The 22,087-nt window shown below is 42.0% G+C and overlaps 1 protein-coding gene across 1 annotated transcript in view; it reads left to right on the forward strand.

The window, feature by feature from the left end:
• Positions 1 to 10,632: 10,632 nt before the first annotated feature.
• PTPN11 (protein tyrosine phosphatase non-receptor type 11) overlaps positions 10,633 to 22,087 on the forward strand; it is an 89,479-nt gene continuing 78,024 nt past the window's right edge. Inside the window, exon 1 of the mRNA XM_058531456.1 lies at positions 10,633 to 10,792. Coding sequence (XP_058387439.1) covers positions 10,779 to 10,792 — 14 coding nt within the window. The 5' untranslated portion in view covers positions 10,633 to 10,778. The remainder of the gene's footprint in view (positions 10,793 to 22,087) is intronic.

The raw sequence follows: 22,087 nt of genomic DNA on the forward strand, positions 1-22,087 counted from the left end.
ATCTTTTGCAAAATAAATAACACGGCAAGTCTTACAGTTTTCTACTGCATCAAAGCGCTTACAGCAACATGTACACGTTGTGACACCTTTGGGCTTGAATTTTCCCTTCTCTTCCTCTTGCTTGTTGCTGGTAGCTAGAGTTTTTCACCTCAATTTTCTTCAGATCCAAACCACATACTTTGTGGCTGTGTCCCTGGGAATCATGTAGCCTTTTCTTGGTTCTGGTTGACTGAAGATAGAAATACAGTGATCGGGTGCCTCTGAAGGCCTCAGAGGTTTCAGTGGAACCCTTTGGGCTACAGTGAGTACAGAGTTGCTACACACGCCGAAACATGTTGTTTCTAAAGTGTCTGCCTTCCCTACAAATTAAGGATGAGTGTGATCCTAATAGGCTGCATTTTATGCCAGTTTAGGATTATTCACTGTCCGGGCATGTAATATTCTCAAGGTAAAAGCTTAGGCACTGCTTTTTTTAAAAGAATGGAAATGTCAGCAGCTTTATTTGTTCAGCTTCCTGAGCAAAGCACCTCTTAGAAAGTGCTACTTTGGAAAATGTATCAGAATGAACAAAGTACAGAGTTGCTTACTTGAGCCCCTCAAAAATTCTGACAATCTCAGAGACGTTTACTGAGTAAATGCTGCAAAATATTTGTTAAATGACCTGCCTTTGGAATAAAAACATAAATGAACCCCCTCTTGTGTTTTGTTGTGGTATTGCAAAACCACTGTTCATTACTTGGGCAAAGTGTCATCAATGTATTAATTATAAGGTAAACATCATTAGGAAGCTCCCGGTTTTGCCATATATAAAATGCTCTTGGGTTTGTACAGTGCTTTATTCATTACCAAGCAGATGTTTTTGCAGATACTAAATCATTTTAAGCCTCAGGACAACCTCCCTGTGAATAGGAATTTAAGATGAAAGAACTGAAACTCAATTATAATAAATGACTTATCCAAGGTCAAACATACACTTACATTGAATCATACCTCTTTATGTCACAGAAAGACAGAAAACCAGCAGGCAGTTGTGCTACAGAAAGGGTGCTGTCCATACAGTCTGGGGATCACTTGCTATATGATCTTGTGATAAGCCTCTGCACATGAGTTTCTTATCTATAAAATGGGAATGATACTGACAATATATTTTTTCACTTAATTCTTTTTTTAACTTATTGAGGTCATAATGGCTTATAACATTGCATAATTTCAGGTGTACATTATTATATATCAGTTTCTGTATAGATTGCATCATGTTCACCACCAATAGTCTAGTTTTTTTTTTTTTTTTTTTTTGGTCAGGAAGATTAGCCCTGAGCTAACATCCGTTGCCAATCCTCCTCTTTTTGCTGAGAAAGATTGGCCCTGTGCTAACATCTGTGCCCATCTTCCTCTACTTTATATGTGGGACGCCAGCCACAGCATGCCTTGATAAGCGGTGGGTAGGTCCACACCTGAGATCCGAACCTGTGAACCCTGGGCCACCAAAGTGGAGCACACAAACCTAACCACTACGCCACCAGGCTGGCCCCCCCAATAGTCTAGTTTTTATCTGTCACCATACATATGTGCCCCTTTACCCCTTGCACCTTCCTTTCTACCCCCTTCCCCTCTGGTAACCACTAATCTGTTCTCCTTTCCATGTGTTTATCTTCCACATACGAGTGAAATCATACAGTGTTTGTCTTTCTCTGGCTTATTTCACTTAGCACAATACCGTCAAGGTCCATCCATGTTGTTGCAGACAGCACGATTTTGTCTTTTTTTGTGGCTGAGTAGTATTCCATTGTGTATATATATATATATATATATATATATATATATACACACATATATCATATACCATATCTTCTTTATCCATTCATTGTTTTTTGTTTTTTTGTGTGTGAGGAAGATTGGCCCTGAGCTAACATCTGTGCCCATCTTCCTCTATGTTGTATGTGGGATGGTGCCACAGCATATCCGTTCATTGTTGATGGGCACTTGGGTTGCTTCCACATCTTGGCTATTGTGAATAATGCTGCAATGAACATAGGGGTGCATACATCTCTTTGAATTGTTGATTTCATGTTCCTTGGATAAACACCCAGCAGTAGGTTACCTGGATCATATGGTATTTCTATTTTTAATTTTTTGAGAAATCCTCATACTGTTTTCCACAGTGGCTGCACCAGTTTGCATTCCCACCAGCAGTGAATGAGGGTTCCCTTTTCCTCACATCCTCTCCAACATTTGTTATTTTTTGTCTTGTTGATTCTAGCCATTCTGACGGATATAAGGTGATATCTCATTGTAGTTTTCATTTGCATTTCCCTAATAATTAGTGAGGTTGAACATCTTTTCATGTGCCTGTTGGCCATCTCTATATCTTCTTTGGAAAAATGTCTGTTCATATCCTCTGCCCATTTTTTGATCAGGTTGTTTGTCTTTTTGTTGTTGAGTTGTATGAGTTCTTTATATATTTTGGAAATTAACCCCTTGTTTGATATATGATTTGCAAATATTTTCTCCCAGTTGGTGGGTTGTCTTTTCATTTTGTTGATGGTTTCCTTTGCCTTGCAGAAGCTTTTTAGTCTGATGTAGTCCCATAGTTTATTTTTTCCATTGTTTCCCTTGCCTGAGTAGACATGGTATTTGAAAAGATACTGCAAAGACCAATGTCAAAGAGTGTACTGTCTATATTTTCTTCTAGAAGTTTTATGGTTTTAGGTCTTACATTCAAGTCGTTAATCCATTTTGAGTTAATTTTTGTGTATGGTGTAAGATAATAGTCTACTTTCATTGTTTTGCACGTGGCTGTCCAGTTTTCCCAGCACCATTTGTTGACGAGACTTTCATTTCTTCATTGTATGTTCTTGGCTCCTTTGTTGAAAATTAGCTGTCCATAGATGTATGGCTTTATTTCTGGGCTTTCAATTCTGTGCCAGTGATCTGTGTGTCTGTTTTTGTGCCAGTACCATGCTGTTTTGATTACTATAGTCTTGTAGTATATTTTGAAGTCAGGGGTTGTGATGCCTCCAGCTTTTTTCTTTTTTCTCAGGATTGCTTTGGCGACATTGACAATATTGATAACACCTCCCTAAGTGTTAATGTTAAGGTCAACATAGCGATTCACTCATTCACTCAATAATTTTCTCATAAGAAAGTCATGGAAACACTATTTTTAATGCAAAAAAAAGAAAACAAACAACAACCCTGGAAATAATTTAAATGTTCATCAATACAGGAATTGACTAAAAATATGTATATCCATTCTATAGAATATTATGGTGCTATAGAAGAGAATAACTTACATCTAAGTGTGCTGTCTTGCGCCTGGGATCCGAACCTGTAAACCCTGGGCTGCGGAAGTGGAGCACATGCACTTAACCGCTTGTGCCACCGGGCCGGCACCTCAATAATTTTTTATATTTATTGATTACATGTTGAATGGTAATATTTTGATATACTGGGTTACACATATTATTCACACTGACTTCACCTGTTTTACTTTTTCAAATGTGAATACTAGAACCTTTAAAATTACATGTATGGTTCACATTATATCTGTATTGGACAATCAGTGCTGGTCTATAGGGATTTCCATTATATACTAGGAGAAAAATTTCAATCACAAAGGTGTGTATTTATATATCTTTGTAATTATATATATGTGTATATATATATACACATACACACACGTATAATATAATAGACATATTATGAATCCATAAATACATACACATATCATTAACCCATTTAAAACATAAAATAGAAAAAAATTCCTATATATATTATGTATGTGAATGAGTGTGGGTGTGGGATGTGTTTGTGTGTTTGCATAGGTACAGAAAAAAGTGTGGAAGGATACACACCAAACCATTAACAGTGTGGGGCTTCGGGTAGAGAAGATGTATACATTGAGGAGCAGAGAAAATTATTGTCTTTATTTGGCCTGTTGGAAGGAACTTGTATTGCTTTTGTACTTGAGAAAGAAATTAGATGGGCCGGCCCCGTCGCTTAGTGGTTAAGTGCGCGCACTCTGCTGCTGGTGGCCTGGGGTTCGGATCCCGGGCGCGCACTGACGCACTGCTCCTCGGGCCATGCTGAGGCCGCGTCCCACATACAGCAACTAGAAGGATGTGCAACTATGACATACAACTATCTCCTGGGGCTTTGGGGGAAAAAATAAATAAATAAATAAATAAAAGAAATTAGAATAAAGTATGTCTAAATGAATATTTCTTTTTTTTTTATTGATGTTTTTAATGGTTTTTAACATTGTGAAATTTTGGGTTGTACATTTTTGTTTGTCCGTCACCATATATATGACTCCCTTCACCCCTTGTGCCAACCCACCACCCACACTGCCCCTGGTAACCACAGTCCAGTTTTCTCTGTCCATGAGTTGGTTTATATTCCACATATGAGTGAGATCATACAGTGTTTGTCTTTCTCTTTCTGGCTTATTTCACTTAACATAATACGCTCCAGGCCCATCCATGTTGTTGCAAATGGGATGATTTTGTCTTTTTTTATGGCTGAGTAGTATTCCATTGTATATATATACCACATTTTCTTAATTTTTTTTTTCCCCTAAAGCCCCAGGCGATAGTTGTATGTCATAGTTGCACATTCTTCTAGTTGCTGTATGTGGGACGCGGCCTCAGCATGGCCGGAGAAGCAGTGCGTCTGTGCGCGCCCGGGATCCCAACCCGGGCAGCCTGCATCGGAGCGCGCGCACTTAACCGCTAAGCCATGGGGCCGGCCCCTATACCACATTTTCTTAATCCAATCGTCAGTTGAGGGACACTTAGGTTGCTTCCACTTCTTGGCTATAGTGAATAATGCTGCAATGTACATAGGGGTGCATAAGCCTCTTTGGATTGTTGATTTCAGGTTCGTTGGATAGATTCCCAGTAGTGGGATGTCTGGGTCATAGGGCATCTCTATTTTTAATTCTTTGAGGAATCTCCATACCGTTTTCCATAGAGGCTGCACCAGTTTGCATTCCCACCAGCTGTGTATGAGAGTTCCTGTTTCTCTACATCCTCTCCAACACTTGTTGTTTTTTGTCTTGGTGATTATAGCCATTCTAACGGGCGTGAGGTGATATCTTAGTGTTGTTTTGATTTGCATTTCCCTGATGATTAGTGATGTTGAACATCTTTTCATGTGCCTATTGGCCATCTGTATATCTTCTTTGGAGAAGTGTCTGTTCATTTCCTCTGCCTATTTTTTGATCGGGTTGTTTGTTTTTTTGTTGTTCAGTTGTGTGAGTTCTTTATATATTATGGAGATCAAACTCTTGTCAGATGTATGTTTTGCAAATATTCTCTCCCAGCTGGTGGGTTGTCTGTTCATCTTGATTCTGGTTTCGTTTGTCTTGTAGAAGCTCTTTAATCTGATCAAGTCCCACTTGTTTATTTTTTCTTTAGTTTCCCTAGTCTGGGTAGGCATGTCATCCGAAAAGATTCCTTTATGATCAATGTCAAATAGTGTGTTGCCTATATTTTCTTCTATGAGTTTTATAGTTTCAGGTCTCACCTTCAGGTCTTTGATTCATTTTGAGTTAATTTTTGTGAATGGCGATAGCAGATGGTCCACTTTCATTCTTTTGCGTGTGGCTGTCCAGTTTTCCCAACACCATTTATTGAAGAGACATTCCTTTCTCCATTGTATGTTCTTAGCTCCTTTGTCGAAAATTAGCTGTCCATATATGTGTGATTTTATTTCTGAGCTTTCAATTCTGTTCCATTGATCTGTGTGTCTGTTTTTGTACCAGTACCATGCTGTTTTGATTACTATTGCTTTGTAGTATGTTTTGAAGTCAGGGATTGTGATGCCTCCTGCTTTGTTCTTTTTTCTTAGGATTGCTTTAGCTATTCGGGGTCTTTTGTTGCCCCATATAAATTTTAGTATTCTTTTTTCTGTTTCTGTGAAGAATGTCATTGGGATTCTGATTGGGATTGCATTGAATCTGTAGATTGCTTTAGGTAATATAGACATTTTAACTATGTTTATTCTTCCAATCCACGTGCATGGGATATCTAAATGAATATTTCCTTTTTTTTTTTTTTGTGAGGAAGATCAGCCCTGAGCTAACATCCATGCTAATCTTCCTCTTTTTGCTGAGGAAGACTGGCTCTGAGCTAACATCTATTGCCAATCTCCTCCTTTTTTCTCCCTGAAGCCCCAGTAGATAGTTGTATGTCATAGTTGCACATCCTTCTAGTTGCTGTATGTGGGACGTGGCCTCAGCATGGCCGGAGAAGCGGCGTGTCGGTGCGCGCCCGGGATCCGAACCCAGGCCCCCAGTAGCGGAGCGCGCGCGCTTAACTGCTAAGCCACGGGGCTGGCCCCTAAATGAATATTTCTTTTTTTTTTTTTGTGAGGAAGATCAGCCCTGAGCTAACATCCGTGCTAATCCTCCTCTTTTTGCTGAGGAAGACCGGCCCTGAGCTAACATCTATTGCCAATCCTCCTCCTTTTTTTTTCCCCAAAGCCCCAGTAGATAGTTGTATGTCATAATTGCACATCCTTCTAGTTGCTGTATGTGGGAGGCGGCCTCAGCGTGGCCAGAGAAGCGGTGCGTCGGTGCGCGCCCGGGATCCGAACCCGGGCTGCCAGTAGCGGAGCGTGCGCACTTAACCGCTAAGCCAAGGGCCGGCCCTAAATGAATATTTCTTAAGCTTATTCTATGCCAGGCAGTGTGCTAGGCTCTGGGCATGTAAAGATGAAGAAGACAGTGACTTTGTTTTAAAAGGAGCTCATAATCTAAGGGAAGAGGCAGAACAGTCAATCAACAATGATGTTGAACCGTGTTGCCGACCAATAGAGGCATGAACAGGCAGCCCGCAAAGCATAGAGAGGAGGGCTCTATTTTATTCTCAGGAAGTGGTCAAGGGGTGTGTGCAGAGAATGTTTACTGCACAAGTTGATTGAGTTGGAGCTATATCTTGCTTGACACTTACTTTTCCATTTGGAGATGGGTTTAAAGTGCATTCCAGACAGAAGGAACTAAATTTTGGAATACAGGGATGCAAGAAACAGCTAGAGGCCTTTGGAAACTGCCAGATTATGTGAGGAAGTGGGGATAAATGAAGCTGAACAGGTAGACATGGTTCGTATTTAGAAGGGCCAGATGTGCTAATGGAAGGATTTTCATTTAGTGCTAAAGGCTTTGAACCTCCCTCATAGAACAGGAGAAGGACATGATTAGATTTGTATTCTAGAAAGATCATTCTAGCTGCAGAGTGTATAGACTATAGGAAAGACAGGGGAAGCAATGGTTTTGATACTGAACCTCTTAATCTCAAATTCATATGCCTGATGCACAGCAAGACAAACACTGACTGAGATATCGGGCTTGGAGATGGAGAAAGGCCCCATTTGAGTTGGCCAAGATGAGAAGGTGGGAGCACCGGTTTGCTCAAATCTGCCTTAATCAGAGCAAAAAGAGGGGAGTTTTTATAGAGCTAATGGGCTTGCCAGGAGGAGCTTTGGAGAAACAAACAGGTCACTCCAGATAAGCCCCAAGACAATCTGCAATGGCTGCTGGGGGCCGGCTGTCTGGAGATTGCAACCTCCCTGAAGGCATTCTCTTTCTTCTGCAAAACAAACTCACAAATCAGTCACTCCTCAAGTTAAACAAGAAAAGAGCAAATTGACAAAAATCATCTATGTCTGTGTTGGGAACAAGGTCAAAAGGCAATCATGTTCTTATTGAATAGCTACAGTAACCATCAGGTACGTGGCTTCAGTTTCTGTATTCAAAGAGCTTACAGCTTACTTTGGAAAAGAGACAAATGATAACCAGCATTTACCAAGTGCTTACTTTGCCAGGCATTGTTCTAAATACTTCACAATCATTAACCCTTTTATTCTTCACAACTTACCCTATGTTGTAGGTAGTATTTTCACCCCTCCATTTCACGGAGAAGGAAATTGAGACACAGAGGAGTCAAGTCACTTACCTGGGGACAACCAGGCAGGCAGGCTGAGTTTTGGAGATCAAGAACTTATCCCCCACATGATACTGTGTCTTAGATTTATAATGAAGTGTGTTCACTTCTAAGCCAGGATAGGTGTCTTGGGGACCATCTTAACCTAGACTGGGAGAATCAGGTAAGTCTTCCTATCCCAGAGGAGATGACTTCTAGTTTGAGATCTGCGTAGACTAGAGTTCATGGGGAGGGGGGGGTCACATAGTACTCTCTAGGGAGGGGGAGCAGATTGTTTAAAGACCCTGAGCTGGGAAAGGGCATGGCATATTGAGAACAACTGAAAGTCATTCAGCATGACTGGGTCATAGCGGTGGGGAGAGTGGGGTTGGTGAAGTGAGCAGGAACCAGATCAGGTGGTTGTTAAAAAGTTTTTTGACTTCATCCTAAAAGCAATGAGAAGCCATTGAAGTATATGCAATGTAGGGAGTGACTAGTTCCGCATTTTAGATTACCCTGGCTATTATGTGGAGAATGGATTGGAGAGGGCAAGCGTGCAGGCTAAAATCCTTTAGGATTTTCTTTGAGTCATCTAGGTGGCCGGGATTTAGGAGGAATGGAAGGAAACAGCCTGGGCAACTGTTCGTTGAATGCCTATTACCTAAATTAAATTGGCATATATTAAAGACAATTTTTGTAAGGATTTTTTTGTAACAAGGCTAAAGCAGTTAGCACACTGCATGTGAGTTCTTCATATAGAAGTGTCAATGCAAATAATCCATAATCAATCTATAAATCAAAATTGGGGTGAGTTTATTATGAGCCAGATTTGAGGACCACATAGCCCGGGGCCTTCCTTCCCCAAGGAAGGAAGGGCACCAAAGAAGTGGGGTGTACGGAGCAGTTATACACGGTCAAAGAGCATGTATCACATATGATTGCGATGTCCCTTTACAATAATCACAAGATTGTCCTGTTGGCACAGCGATTGATGGACACAGCAGGCATCAGGTCTGCTGTCTTGATGGGCACAGCAGGTACCAGGTCTGTTGTCTCAAGTTGGGTGGTCACAAGATGAGGACAGCAATCAAATCCTAGCCTAGGGAGAAAAGCTTATCCTTAAGGAAATACCAATGTGGGGGAAGTTACATCCTTATCTTAAGGGCATTTGTTCTTGTCTTCGGGACGTGGTAAATGCTTAAAGCAGATATACAATGCATGTTCAAAAGCCACATCAGGCCTTTTTGGAAAAACAAGGTCAGGCCAAATTAGTTTTACACCAAATGGCTTCCTCATATACTCCAATATGTCCTATTGCTTGCCATTTATTTATCAGAAGTGAGCTGGAGAGCACTGGGAGGAAAAAATGAGGGTTTTGGAGCCACATAGATGTAGGTTCCAATTCTGACTCTGCCACTTACTAGATCTGTGACCTTTAATGAGTCACATGGGCCTTCATCAAGTAAAAACTCTACCTTCTCATTCTGGGTGGAGCCACCATCATCTCCAGCCTGGAATATTACAGAATTCTAGTATTCCAAACTGGTCTGTTTCCAGCCTTGCCCTCTTGATCTGATTCCTTAGAGAATATCTAAAATAATAATTTTAAAACATAGATTATAGTCCTCCTCTGCTGAAAATCTTTCAATGGCTTTCCATTTTACTGTTCATTTAAATAGCCTATAGGACTCTATACTATCTCTACCCCTTTCTCACCTCATCTCCTGCTACTCTCCCTTCACCCCTCCCACTTTCTACTGTGCTTTAGCTAGAGATCCCTTCATTGTTCTTCAAATAGTACAGGAGGCAGCCTCCTGCCTCAGGGCCTTTGCACTTCTCTCTCCCTGTGCTTGAAATGCTATTCCCTCGAGTTATTCCCATAGATTGCTCCAGCGTCAGTTCTTTACTCAAACGTCATCCTCAGTGAAGCCTTCCCTAACTACCCTAATGAAAACGATAATATAAAGGGCTATGGAGAAAAGACAAGAAAGGAGGGTACGAGTATTATCTTGAGTATTTTACTTATCTTGATTACTGTAGCTCCTCCCTCGAGAACACAGGCACGGGATTTTTGTCTTTTCTGTTCATATCCCCATAATCTAAAACAGTGCTTAGCAGATAGCAAACAATCAACAGATGTTTAATTGTAATGAAAAGACAGCGAACAATTACAAAGCACTTACTAAACAGGCCAGGCCTAGTTCTAAGAATTTTACATATTTAATTCCCACAATCCTACGAAGAAAATACAATTACTATCTTTATTTTACAGAAATGAAGGAATGGATGAAACTGAGGCTCAGAGAAATTAGGCAACTTTCCCAAGGTTACACAGCCAGGAAGCAGAGCGGCGATGTGTGGAATGAAATGAATGAAATTCGGTTTGGCAGTCGGGGATGGAAACTGACACGGCGGAAGCGGAGGCATGGGTTCCCGGGAGCGCGTACAGCACTGAGCGCGCGGCGCACGCCCTGCGGCCAAGGTCTAAAGGAGGACGTCGAGGTGCTTTGGGAACTGCGCGGCGGCGGCCCCACCGAGCCACCGGACTGCCATCACCAGCCGCCGCTCAGTCCCCGGCGGACTGGAAGCAGGAAGTGGCGGCGGGCGTCGCACGGGGTGACGTCAGAGTGGCGCCGGCGGCGAGGGGCGGGGGAGGAGGAGGAGCGAACGGGACTCGGGGGGCGGCTGCACAGTCTCCGGGATCCCCAGGCCTGGAGGGGGGTCTGCGCGCGGCCGGCTGGCTCTGCCCCCCGTCCGGTCCCGAGCGGGCCTCCCTCGGGCCAGCCCGATGTGACCGGGCCCAGCGGAGCCTGAGCAAGGAGCGGGTCCGTCGCGGAGCCGGAGGGCGGGAGGAACATGACATCGCGGAGGTGAGGAGCCCCGAGGGGCCCGGCGCGGCCTCGGCCCGGCCCCCGCCGCCTGCGGTCAGCCCCGCCCGGGAGGGGGCGCCCCGGCCGGGCTTCGGCCCGCGCCTGGGGTCAGCGGGCGGGCCCCTCCCGACGTCCGCGCCCTCCCGGGGCCGGGGGCCTGCGCCCGCCGCGCCCCCACCCCTCGGGTTCCCATTCATTTCCTGCCTCCCCGAGTTCCGGCTCCCGCAGCCCGGGGGATGCCCGGCAGGACGGGGCCAGGTAGAGCCGCCGCGGGAACGGCGGGCGCCAGCGGCCCGGCTCGGCGCCGCATTCCTGACCCATTGCCTCATGAGAATTGCCTCATGGTGATTCCGAAATAACCCCACTCGCTTGGGGAGGCTCCTCGGCCCGGGACGCGGGAGGGAAGAGGAGGGAGTGGCGCGGGGCCCGGCCCCGGCGGTCGGGCTGCTCGGCGTCGCTCTGCTGGTCGCGCGCTTTTGGGGGCTTCGCTCAGCATCCCTGGCCCCTTTATGTGCCTCTTTGCATCTCCTTCCCCCCACCCCTCACGTGCCAGAAATGGAAAAACTGACTGTATCTGCAGCTATTAGAAGTATTTCCTTCCTCTGCACTGTTCGCTTTGAGAGATGGGAGGGAAGGGAGCTGTATCTCTGGTTATTGAATCCTTCACCACAACCTTAAAAGTCAGGTAACATTAATCACCCCCGATTTACGGATGTGGAAACTGAGGCTCAGCAATAACATGCTAGTAAATGACAGGACTTGACTCTGAGTCATAAGGAGGATTAGCGAATTAATGAGATCTTTTGCAAGTGCAGGGTAATAATACCACTAATAGCCAACACTGATTTAGCTCTCACAGTAAGCCAAACACATTTAATCCTCACAATAACCGTTTGAGGTAGGTACTAACGTCTCCGTTCTAAAGATGCATAAACTGAGTTTCAGAAGTTAGGCAACTTGCCTAAGATCACTCAGCCAATAAGTGGTGGGGCCAGAATCCCCGCTGTTAATCACCATATTGCTATTATTCTTTTATAACTATTGCTAATCATTTGTAGGCCTTAATTTTGTTGTTCAACGGTAGCGTGACGTATTGTTTTCCGATAATGATCCTGCTGTTTTGTGTCCTACTCTTTATATAAGATTCACACATAAGACCCATTGTTTAATCTTTTCCTTAATTGTCCTGTGACGGTCACTATATTAGACATTTGAAAAACTATTTCAAGCTATTGGGGTTATTTGAATGAGAGACTTTTCAAAATGTTAGGTATGTCTTCTCAGGATATACCTGCACGTTATTCATTCGTGAAACTGGAATGAAAAGAGGGAGAAAAAAGAAAACTGAAAACTCTTAGGACGTGAGTGACTTGGACAGGTCTGTTGGCAAGTGCTTACAGATCTGGGTAATATATAACTGCATTTCAGCAGAACAGTGTATAGCCTCAAATGTTCTAATTCTTTAGGGAGTTTTTAAATAAAACAGTTGTCTATTCTTTAATCTGTCAAATAGTCATTGAGCCTTTTGTTCCTTGTGTCTGCTCTTCCAGACAAGTAAGGATCTGCTTCTTTAGGAGACAGAAAGGCTGGGGGCTGGGTAGGGAAGGGACTGGGTGGTAAGAGACCCTGCATTGTCCAGCTTGTTAGTGTATAGGCCGGGAAGTGTGGGTATAGCCAAGGCAGCAAGTGGTAAAGATGACAGTTTGAAATAGAGTAATTCTTCCTCCTCTCCAGCCCTGGTGTTTCTTACTCACCTATTACAGAAGAGAAATGTGTGCTACCTGAAAAGTCAGATTATGCACATAACACACATAATTGGGAATTATTTATTATTATTTTTCAGATCGTAGGTCTGTGTTATTATTTTTTTAACCAGCTTTATTGAGGTATAAATGACATGCCATAAGTTGCATATGTTTAGGTGTGTAATTTGATAAGTTTTGACATATGTATACACTCATGAAACTGTCACCACAATCAAGATAATGAACATATCCATCACGGCTTGTGATGTGTCCTTGGGCCTTTATAATCCCTGCCTTGTTGTCAGGCAGCCACTGTTCTGCTTTCTGTCACTGTATGTTAGTTTGCATTTCTTAGAATTTTATATAAATGGAATTTTGTGTCTGGCTTCTTATGCTCAGCGTAATTATGTTGAGATTCATTCATGTTGTAGTGTGTGTCAAATAGTTCATTACTTTTTATCGCTTAGTAATATTCCATTGTATGGATGTACCGCAGTTTATCCATCCACCTGTTCATGGACATTTGGATTGTTTCTAGAGTTTGGCTATTACAAATAAAGCTGCTCTGAACATTTGTGTACAAATATTTGTATGGACAAACACTTTCTTTTCTTTTCGGTAAACACCTATCAGTGGTATGGCTGGATCATATATTAGATGTATATTTAACTTTTTCAGAAATTGCCAAACTGTTTTCCAAAGTGGTTATACCATTTGCATTCCCACCAGCAGCATATGAGAGTTACAGTTTCTCTACATCTTTGTCAACACTTGGTATGGTCAGTTTTTAAATTTTAGCTATTTTACTGCATATGTCATGGTATCTCATTATAGTTTTAATTTGTATTTTCTCTGGTGACTAATAATGTTGATCATTTTTTCATGTGTTTATTTGCCATCTGTATATCTTCTTTGGTGACATGTCTATTTGATCAAATATTTTCCTCCTTTTTAATGTAGTTGTTTGTTTTCTTGTTATTGAGATTTGAGAGTTCTTTCTTGTGGATACAAGACCTTTATCAGAATTGCAAATATTTTCTCTTAGTCTGTGGCTTGTGTTTTCACTTTTTTAACCATCTCTTTTGAAGAAAAGAGGCTTTTCATTTTGATCAAATCCATTAAATCCAAAAATTTGGTGAAATTTTTTTTTATGGATCATGCTTTTGGTATCATTTCTAAGAAATCTTTGCTTAACCGAAGGTCTCAAATGTCTGCTCCAAGTTTTATAGTTTTAGGTTTATGATCCATTTCCAGTTAATTTTTGTATATGGCATAAGGTATGGATACATGTTGTCTTTTTTGCATGTGGATATCCACTTGTTCCAGCACTGTTTGTTAAAAAGCCTGTCCCTCTCTACTGAACTTGCACCTTTGTTGAAAATCAGTTATCCATTTATATGTGACTCTATTTCTGGACTCTCTTCTCTTCCATTGATTTGTCTCTCCTTATGCCAATACCACGTGGTCTTGACTATTGTAGCTTTACAACAAGTCTTGAAATCAGATAGTGTTAGTCTTCCAACTTCGTTCTTCTTTTTCAAATTATTTATTTATTTATTTTTTTGTGAGGAAGATCAGCCCTGAGCTAACATCCAGTGCCAATCCTCCTCTTTTTGCTGAGGAAGACTGGCCCTGAGCTAACATCCGAGCCCATCTTCCTCTGCTTTATACGGGACACTGCCGCAGCATGCCTCTACAAGCAGTGTGTCCATGTGCGCCCGGGATCCGAACCGGTGAACCCCGGGCCGCCGCAGCGGAGCGCGCGCACTTAACTGCTTGCGCCACCGGGCCGGCCCCTCAAATTATTTTTAACATCAGTATTAATTCATTCAACAAGTAGTTACTGATAAAGCAGGATAAAGCAGTAAGATAGACAAAGATTATTATTCTTATGGCTGAGAGAGAGAGAGAGTAGGCAAGCACATGAATAAATATGACAATTTCAGGTAATAATAACTGCTGGCAGGGGAAAAAAAACCAGCAATGGGGAGAATGTGGTTAGTTTTGATAAGAGGTTTAGGAAAAGTCTCTGAGGAAGTGATTATATGAGTTGACTCCTGCCTGACAAGTATTATTCTGAATTTTGTTGTGCTTAATTATCAAAATAATTCTTTTTGATTCGTGTGTTTAGAGTTGAGGTTTGTATGCATTCAGTAGTTAAAATGTCAGTGTATGCAGTGTACGGATACCTGTCAACATCATAGGTAGGGAGAGGATGGCAGTGAGCAGTTAAGTGACTTCCCCCGGGTAATTTAGCGGTGGTAGTACTGAAGTTAGATTTTGAGGTTGCTTGTCTGCCCTGCTGTGCCTTGTTCAGCTGACAGAACTGGCTATATCTCCAAGTCTTCCTTCAGCATATGGTACATCCTTTACATTGGCTTTCCTTCCTCTGAAAGATAATGCGCGATGACTTGAGCTGAGAGGAGCAGAAAATTTAGCTTGCTCTCAGGCTCTAGGCTTTTGGTTTATCTATTCCAGGTCAAGTACATTTTGTCCCAGGCTGTCCTGGGTGGCCATGTTTGTTTATCTCCTGTGGGAGTAAATAAACTTGCCTTGCTGAAAAAGAACAGTTCTATGTCTTTCCAGTTGAAACTGGGATGCCCTTATTAGTGTTATGTCCCAATGTAAGCTCAGGTTTTTGGCCAGAGCTGCTCAAATGCAGGGGCCACTGCTAAGATGACTTACCTTTCTTGCATGGTCAGCGTGGAGACTGTTACAGAATCGCACAAGATCCTGGAAAAGCAGAGCCAGCCCGTGTTTGCGTTGTTACTAGTGGGCCCCGGTGTACTTGGTTAGGCAGCTCCAGAGCAATAGAGGACCCTGTGCTTGGTCCTCTTTCCCCTTGGGGAACACAGACAGCGCTTGCCGTCCAGTGCTGACCTTTTTACGGGAAGGCAAGGCAAATACTGATGTTTGGCAGGCTCTGTGGGAGTTGTGGGCTGCAACCAAGGGTTTGGGACCCCTGAAATGGAGTCAAACACCCTAAAATGCAGCCCAGTTCCTTACTGAGTTTTGGAGGGTTGTGAGCATTTAACAAACTTGTATGTGTGATAGTCCTTGGCAACCCTGAAATATGAAAGGTACAATTCATGTCTGCAAGGAACATTGAATTTAGAGAGAGACAGACTTGTACACCAGCTTCAAATGAGTTTGATGAAGGTAATGCCAAATTGAAGTTGAAATTTATCAGTATAGAACATACTGTTTAGAATACCTATATACTTGTTTACTGATGTACACATACATACACATTGTATGTATGTCTTTCTGTACACACATACATATATCCACACATGCAATATGTTTATTTTAAAGATACTAGGCTACAGATCCAAGTCTCCATCATCCCGTTGACGCACTCTCGTGAAATATTGATCCATTCATTCCAGAACTATTTATTGTGGGATTGCTAAGTGTCGGGCAGTGTGCTAGGCATTGGGTGTTCCAGGTTTTAGGAAACAGCAAGTGTGAAAGTGCTGAGGCAGGGAAGTTCTTGGACTGCTCGAAGAACAGAAGGGAGCATGTGGAGGAGCTGTGAGACTGGGGACATAGGTGGGGATTTGACCACACAGGGATTTTTAAGGTCCTCAGTGTCATGTGGACCACGCAGAGGAGTTTGGATTGTATTTTAAGAGCAATGCAAAACCATAGAAGGATGTGATCAGGGGAGCAGCATGAGCTGATCTATTTAAAAATATCCCTCTGGCTGCTGTGAAGGAAGGATGGTAGGAGGCACGAGTGGACTCGGGGAGAGCAGACAAGCGAGAAAGGCTTTGAACTAGGGTAGAAGCCATTTGTGGAAAAACTTTTGGAGACAGTTTCCTTTTATTGCCTTGTCATCAAAGCAGAGAGGCTGACCAATAAAACTCCGCGAGAAGATAGTAATTTATAAAGATGTAGCTATCCACTACCATTAAAAAGCTGCCTTAACTTTTTTCTAGCCTCTGTTACTTAGAATACGTGTCCCTGTTGATCGCCCCTTCTCCATGAGTTATCCTTTTCCTCTAGAATATTAAAATTTAATTAGAAAAGAGGAATATTCTTGTAATCTGCAGAAGGTACCAAACTATAAACTTTCTCCCCAAGGACAAAGATAATGATTTTTCTGGAGCAGTGGGTAAGAAAGTTTTACCCAGCATCACTTTATATTTAGGCAAAAAACTGAAATTAGATTTTGAATTTCTAGTTTAAACTCCCTTCTTAGCATAGCAGCCTTGAGAATAAGTTCCTGAAATTATTGGCCTGCTTGACTGTTTCCCCACATCACTGGGGGAGGGGGATGCACAGATAAAACAAAATATTCAGCATCATTGTATTTTCTTTTTTGGTTCATCAGCATTTTTTTTTTTAAACTCACTTGGCATAAATAAGTTCCTAGCCTCGGAAAGCTAAGCCTTTGCAGAATCTGCATTCACTAATGAGGGATTTAGATTTCTGGTGTGATTTCCCAGCAGATAGTTGGGTTTATAAACTCTTGCAGGGATTCGCTTTCATTTCTGCAAGCCCGCTCAGCACAGGGCTCGTGTGTTTTAGACGTTGATTTGAGGCTCTTTTTCACAAGTGTTGGTGTTGTGTGTGTGTGTTTTCAGTTCTTTCTGTGAGAGGGGTGGTAGTCACCTGGGCCATGTTATGACCTGAGATGCTTAATAAATAATAGACAATGCCAGAGGATGGCTGGTTAGAAGGGGTTGTCAGGGGCTGGCAGGTTTGCAGGTGTTAGAATGAGCAAGAGGAGGACGCTCTTTCTCCTTCTCCTCTCCACCTGTGACTTTTTCTCCACGTCCCTCCTCTCAGTGTCTTTTATCCTACCTGTTTTTTCTTTACCCCCTGAAATTCATTCAGTCAAGGTCATTCATTAGGTGCCTACTGTGTCTATACGAGGAGGACTGGAAATTGATCTGTTTCCTCTCATCCTGTCTAGACCCACTATATTAATCGCCTTGTTGATAAACCCAAGTGGAGTCATACTAATTTGCGTTTTTCCCCTCCTTTTAGGTAATACAGATGCACTTACATTCTTTTTTTTTTTTTTTGGTAGAATAACCTTTACTGTTTGAAATCGCACTAGGTGGGAGATGGGGGCAGAGCTTAGAGATGTGTGGCCTCAGTCCGTAATATTACACGTGTTTATGATCCTCGAGGCCAGCTCTGTAATATAATATTAATTCTCTTAACTCCAGTCTTCTTTACTCTCCCTCACTGAGATCTCAGGGGTTGAATGAACTCCTTATTAGTGATAAGCATGCTGCAAATCACAAAATGTCAGTGATTGAACACAAATATTAAACATATAATTGGGAAAGAGTTTTTGGTAATTACAAATGCTTTTTGGAAAAAACAGCTAAGGAAGGAGAGTTTACAGTATATCAAAGCTCAAGTCAATGGGTTACGGACCTTTCAATTTCTAATTATATGCTATTTGAAATAATGTAGGGACAACCCCTGAGACATGAAGGCAAGTTTATGGAAAGGCACGGTAACATAAATGATACATATGTCGAAGTGGCTTATGTGAAACTGACATAATTATGCAGGAGAAGAATCGATTCTGCATATCTTCCACCAGTAATAATGATGACAACAACAGTGATAACTGTTTATTAAGCCCTTACTCTACTGTCCAGCCTTTGTGCTAAATGCCGGTTACTAAGATTCCTCTGTAAACATCACTCTCCTCTGTTCACTCTTAATAATATGATAGGTATAATTATAAGTTGTAAGTGGAATAATATAATTTATTTAATAAAAGGGTAAAGAGGCCACCACCTGCCTTATCTCCTGTTGCCAGTCTACCTGATGGGTGTCGGTGATGGTTCCTAGCCTCACCTTCAGCAGCAGCGGTCACTTTTATAGTGTCCCTGGGCATCAGCAGGGTAGTCTCTGTAAGTGTTATTTCTATAAAATATGCAAAGGTGAGAACACAGGGTTATAATAGAAGACCATTCTGGATTCAGAGTCCTGCCTTAGAAATTTTTAGAAATAAATAGCAGAATGTAATGGTTAAAAGTTAGATTTCTGGAGTCCACTTTGCACACTGCTACCTGTCAAGCAATCAGTAAATGTGGCTGTAATTTTAACCAGCTGTAATATATAATAGCCAAGAAATTATTTTTTCCTTGCTATCAGAGCTAGTTCATAATTGCTGAAAAAAATGTGTTTGTAGTGATATAAACATGGAGAAATTGGGGCCGGCTTGGTGGTGCAAGCGGTTAAGTGTGCCTGCTCCGCTGTGGTGGCCCCGGGGTCACTGCTTCGGATCCCGGGCGCGCACTGACGCACCGCTGGGCAAGCCATGCTGTGGCGGCGTCCCGTATAAAGTGGAGGAAGATGGGCACGGATGTTAGCCCAGGGCCAGTCTTCCTCAGCAAAAAGAGGAGGATTGGCAGATGTTAGCGCAGGGCTGATCTCCTCACAAAAAAAAAAATGGAGAAATCTTTTTTATGTTATAATTTATGTTTTTATTTAAATAGAAAATATTAGTAGTAGTAAAAATATAAATCTGTCTCCTCGTTGTCTCCGTACTCTCTCTTTGATGTAAATTCTCATCTGGCTTATTTATTTTATTTATTTCTTTTTTTGATGAGGAAGATTTGCCCTGAGCTAACATTTGTTGCCAGTCCTCCTTTTTTTTTGCTTGAGGAAGATTGTCCCTGAGCTAACATCTGTGCCAGCCTTCCTCTGTGTTGTATGTGGGATGCCGCCACAGCATGGCTGATGAGTGGAGTATGTCCACTCCTGGGATCTGAACCTGCGAACCCAGGCCGCTGAAGCAGAGTGTGTGGAGCTTTAGCCGCTACGCGACTGGGCCAGGCCCATCTCTGTCTTATTTACTTTCTTTGTCCTGCCATCTCTTTTTAGTACCTACTACAGTCAGCTTCAGGGTTAAGGATGCATAACTTACTGATGGTGGAAGTCATGCTGGTGACTTCAGCAAATGGATTTATCAGAAATTTGTATTCAATATAAACAATTTTTGCCTTTTTATTTGGAGTTAGGTTTCAAACTTAGAGAAAAGTTACAAGAATAAGAATAGCACCAAAAATACCAATATAAATAGAATACCATTTACCCAGATTTACCAATGTCAGCATTTTATCCCATTTACTTTAACATTCTGTGTGTGTGTACATACACATATAATATTTTATAATGTTTCTCCTGAACATTTTGAGGGTAGTTACGTATACCATAGCCCTCTACCCCTTAATACTTCAGTATATATTTTCTAAGAATAAGGTTATCCTCATTAATTCTTAACTTGAGCAATTTTACCATTGATAACAATACTTGTGTCTCATCTGTTGTAGTCCAGCTGTGCCAGTTGACCCAATAATGTCCTGTATATAACTTTTTCCCCCTCCCCTACAGAATCCAGTTATATTTAGTTGTTAGGTCTCCTTAATCTGGAATATTTCTACAGCCTTTCTTTGTTTTTTATGATAGTGATTTTTTTGGAGAATACACCTCCTCCCTTCCCCTTTTAAAACAGATTTCTCATTTTGGATTTGTCTGATGTTTCATCATTATTAGATTTAGCACTTTCAGGCAGAGTACTGCATAGGTGATATTGTGTGTTCTTGGGTATCATGTATGGAGGTACATGATGTTCGCTGATCATGTTAATCATCCTCAGTGACCACGTGGTCAAGAGTTTGTCCAGTTTCTCCGTTGTATGATTACTATTTTCTCCTTTTAAACTAATAAGCAGTTGACGGGGAGACAGTTTAAGACCATGCAGATATCCTGGTCCTCCCACAATTTCTCTCTGGGTTTAGCATCCATTGCTAATTCTTGCCTTATCCAGTCTTTACCATGATGCTTGCTAACTGCAGATCAGAAATGTTTAAAGCTATCCTTCAGCTCTGTACAGGAGTAGCTTCTTTTTTTTAATAGATGCTGAAATGTTTTTTATGCACTTTGAAATATTTCTTTACAAATTAAATTGCAAATTGTGAAAACATAAAACTGTGCCTTATCCTCAACTTTTTTCAATCCAAATAATTAGGAAGGAAAGCGTAATGTAGTATTTTATGTTTTTTTCTTGCTGTGATAGCTGGCCTTATTTAATGTTTAGAAAAATGCAACTCACATTAGTAAATAAAAATACATGTATTTCTTTAAAGTATTTATGCTTATTGGCTTTATTTATTTATTTATTTATTTTTTAAAAGATTTTATTTATTTATTTTTCCCCCCAAAGCCCCAGTAGATAGTTGTGTGTCATAGCTGCACATCCTTCTAGTTGCTGTATGTGGGATGCGGCCTCAGCATGGCCAGAGAAGCAGCGCGTCGGTGCGAGCCCGGGATCCAAACCCGGGTCGCCAGCAGTGGAGCGCACTCACTTAACCACTAAGCCACGGGGCCGGCCCTTATTGGCTTTATTGAAGGGAGAAACAAATTCAGAATATAGGTGTGATTCTTTTAAATGCACTTAATAGAAAAAAAATTATATTTTCTTCTGAGTCATAAATTAAACAAAGCTTAAAGCCAAACAGTTGATATTCTACCAAAAGCCTGGTAGAATGGTTTCTAAACTTTGTAGAGGTGTTTATGACTTTGGTTCTTTTCTTCTACCATCCAGTATGATAGAACTTTCCAGTTGTATCAGTTTATATATAAAATTTCGTTGCTTTAAATGGGGTCTGTTTAAAGGGCTGTGCAGTGTAGTCTACTTTAGCTGGTTGTAGTGTAGAAAGAACTCTGAGCAGCTGTTTTCTTTTTTAAATCTATGTTTGTTATTATGGTTACCAACACCTGCATGTTTACAAGTGAGGGGGACAGAACAACACTGGGTGAAGTGCTGTAAGGGTACCAGTCTGGTAACAGAGACAAAGAGAAAGAGACCAACCAAAAATTCTCCCCGCTGATGTTAGCTTAGTTAAAATATCAAAATTTGATGTTTCCAAATACATGAGGAGGCTTTGGGGCAAGTTTTTGGCTTGTGCACAGGTGCCCTAGACCTTCACTTTGGAAATGCAGTAGCATACAGATAGGGGAAAATATCCTCCTCAGCACCCCAAATCGGGTAAGAATCGACTGAGTAATAGAAATAATCATCTCCCCACCTGCACTCCCGCCCCGCCTTGCCCCCCCAAATAAAGAGCTGGCCAGTTTGAAGAGAGTCTGTGCCTCTTTCTGACCGTGCAGGAGTTGTCTTTGTGACACCACCTAGGTGGGATAGGGACTGTGGCCGTGGGAGAGAGCAGTGACGGGCTCACCCCACGCCTGCTCTCCCTCTTCTCTTCTCGCCACACGTATTTATTAACGAGTAATGTGTTAGCCCCTTTGCTGGGGGCTGGGGGTCCACATTGGTGAAGAAACAGACAGCTTCTTTACCCTCACGAAGCTGCTGCTCTAGCCTATAAGCTGGCCGTTGTGGAAACGTATGAGGAGACTGTTGGTATCACCCAGGGGGAGCACATGGTGCATTGAGAGAGTGGGATGGGGCAAGATCTGACTGTGGTGGCGAGAAGCACGTGCAAAGGCCGCGTAGGGCACACGAGGAAAACAGAGAGGTCACCAGAACAGGATAGTGAAGTAGGGAACACAC

This window comes from Diceros bicornis, chromosome 35 (assembly GCF_020826845.1).
Source record: "Diceros bicornis minor isolate mBicDic1 chromosome 35, mDicBic1.mat.cur, whole genome shotgun sequence".
Taxonomy (NCBI): Eukaryota; Metazoa; Chordata; class Mammalia; order Perissodactyla; family Rhinocerotidae; genus Diceros; species Diceros bicornis.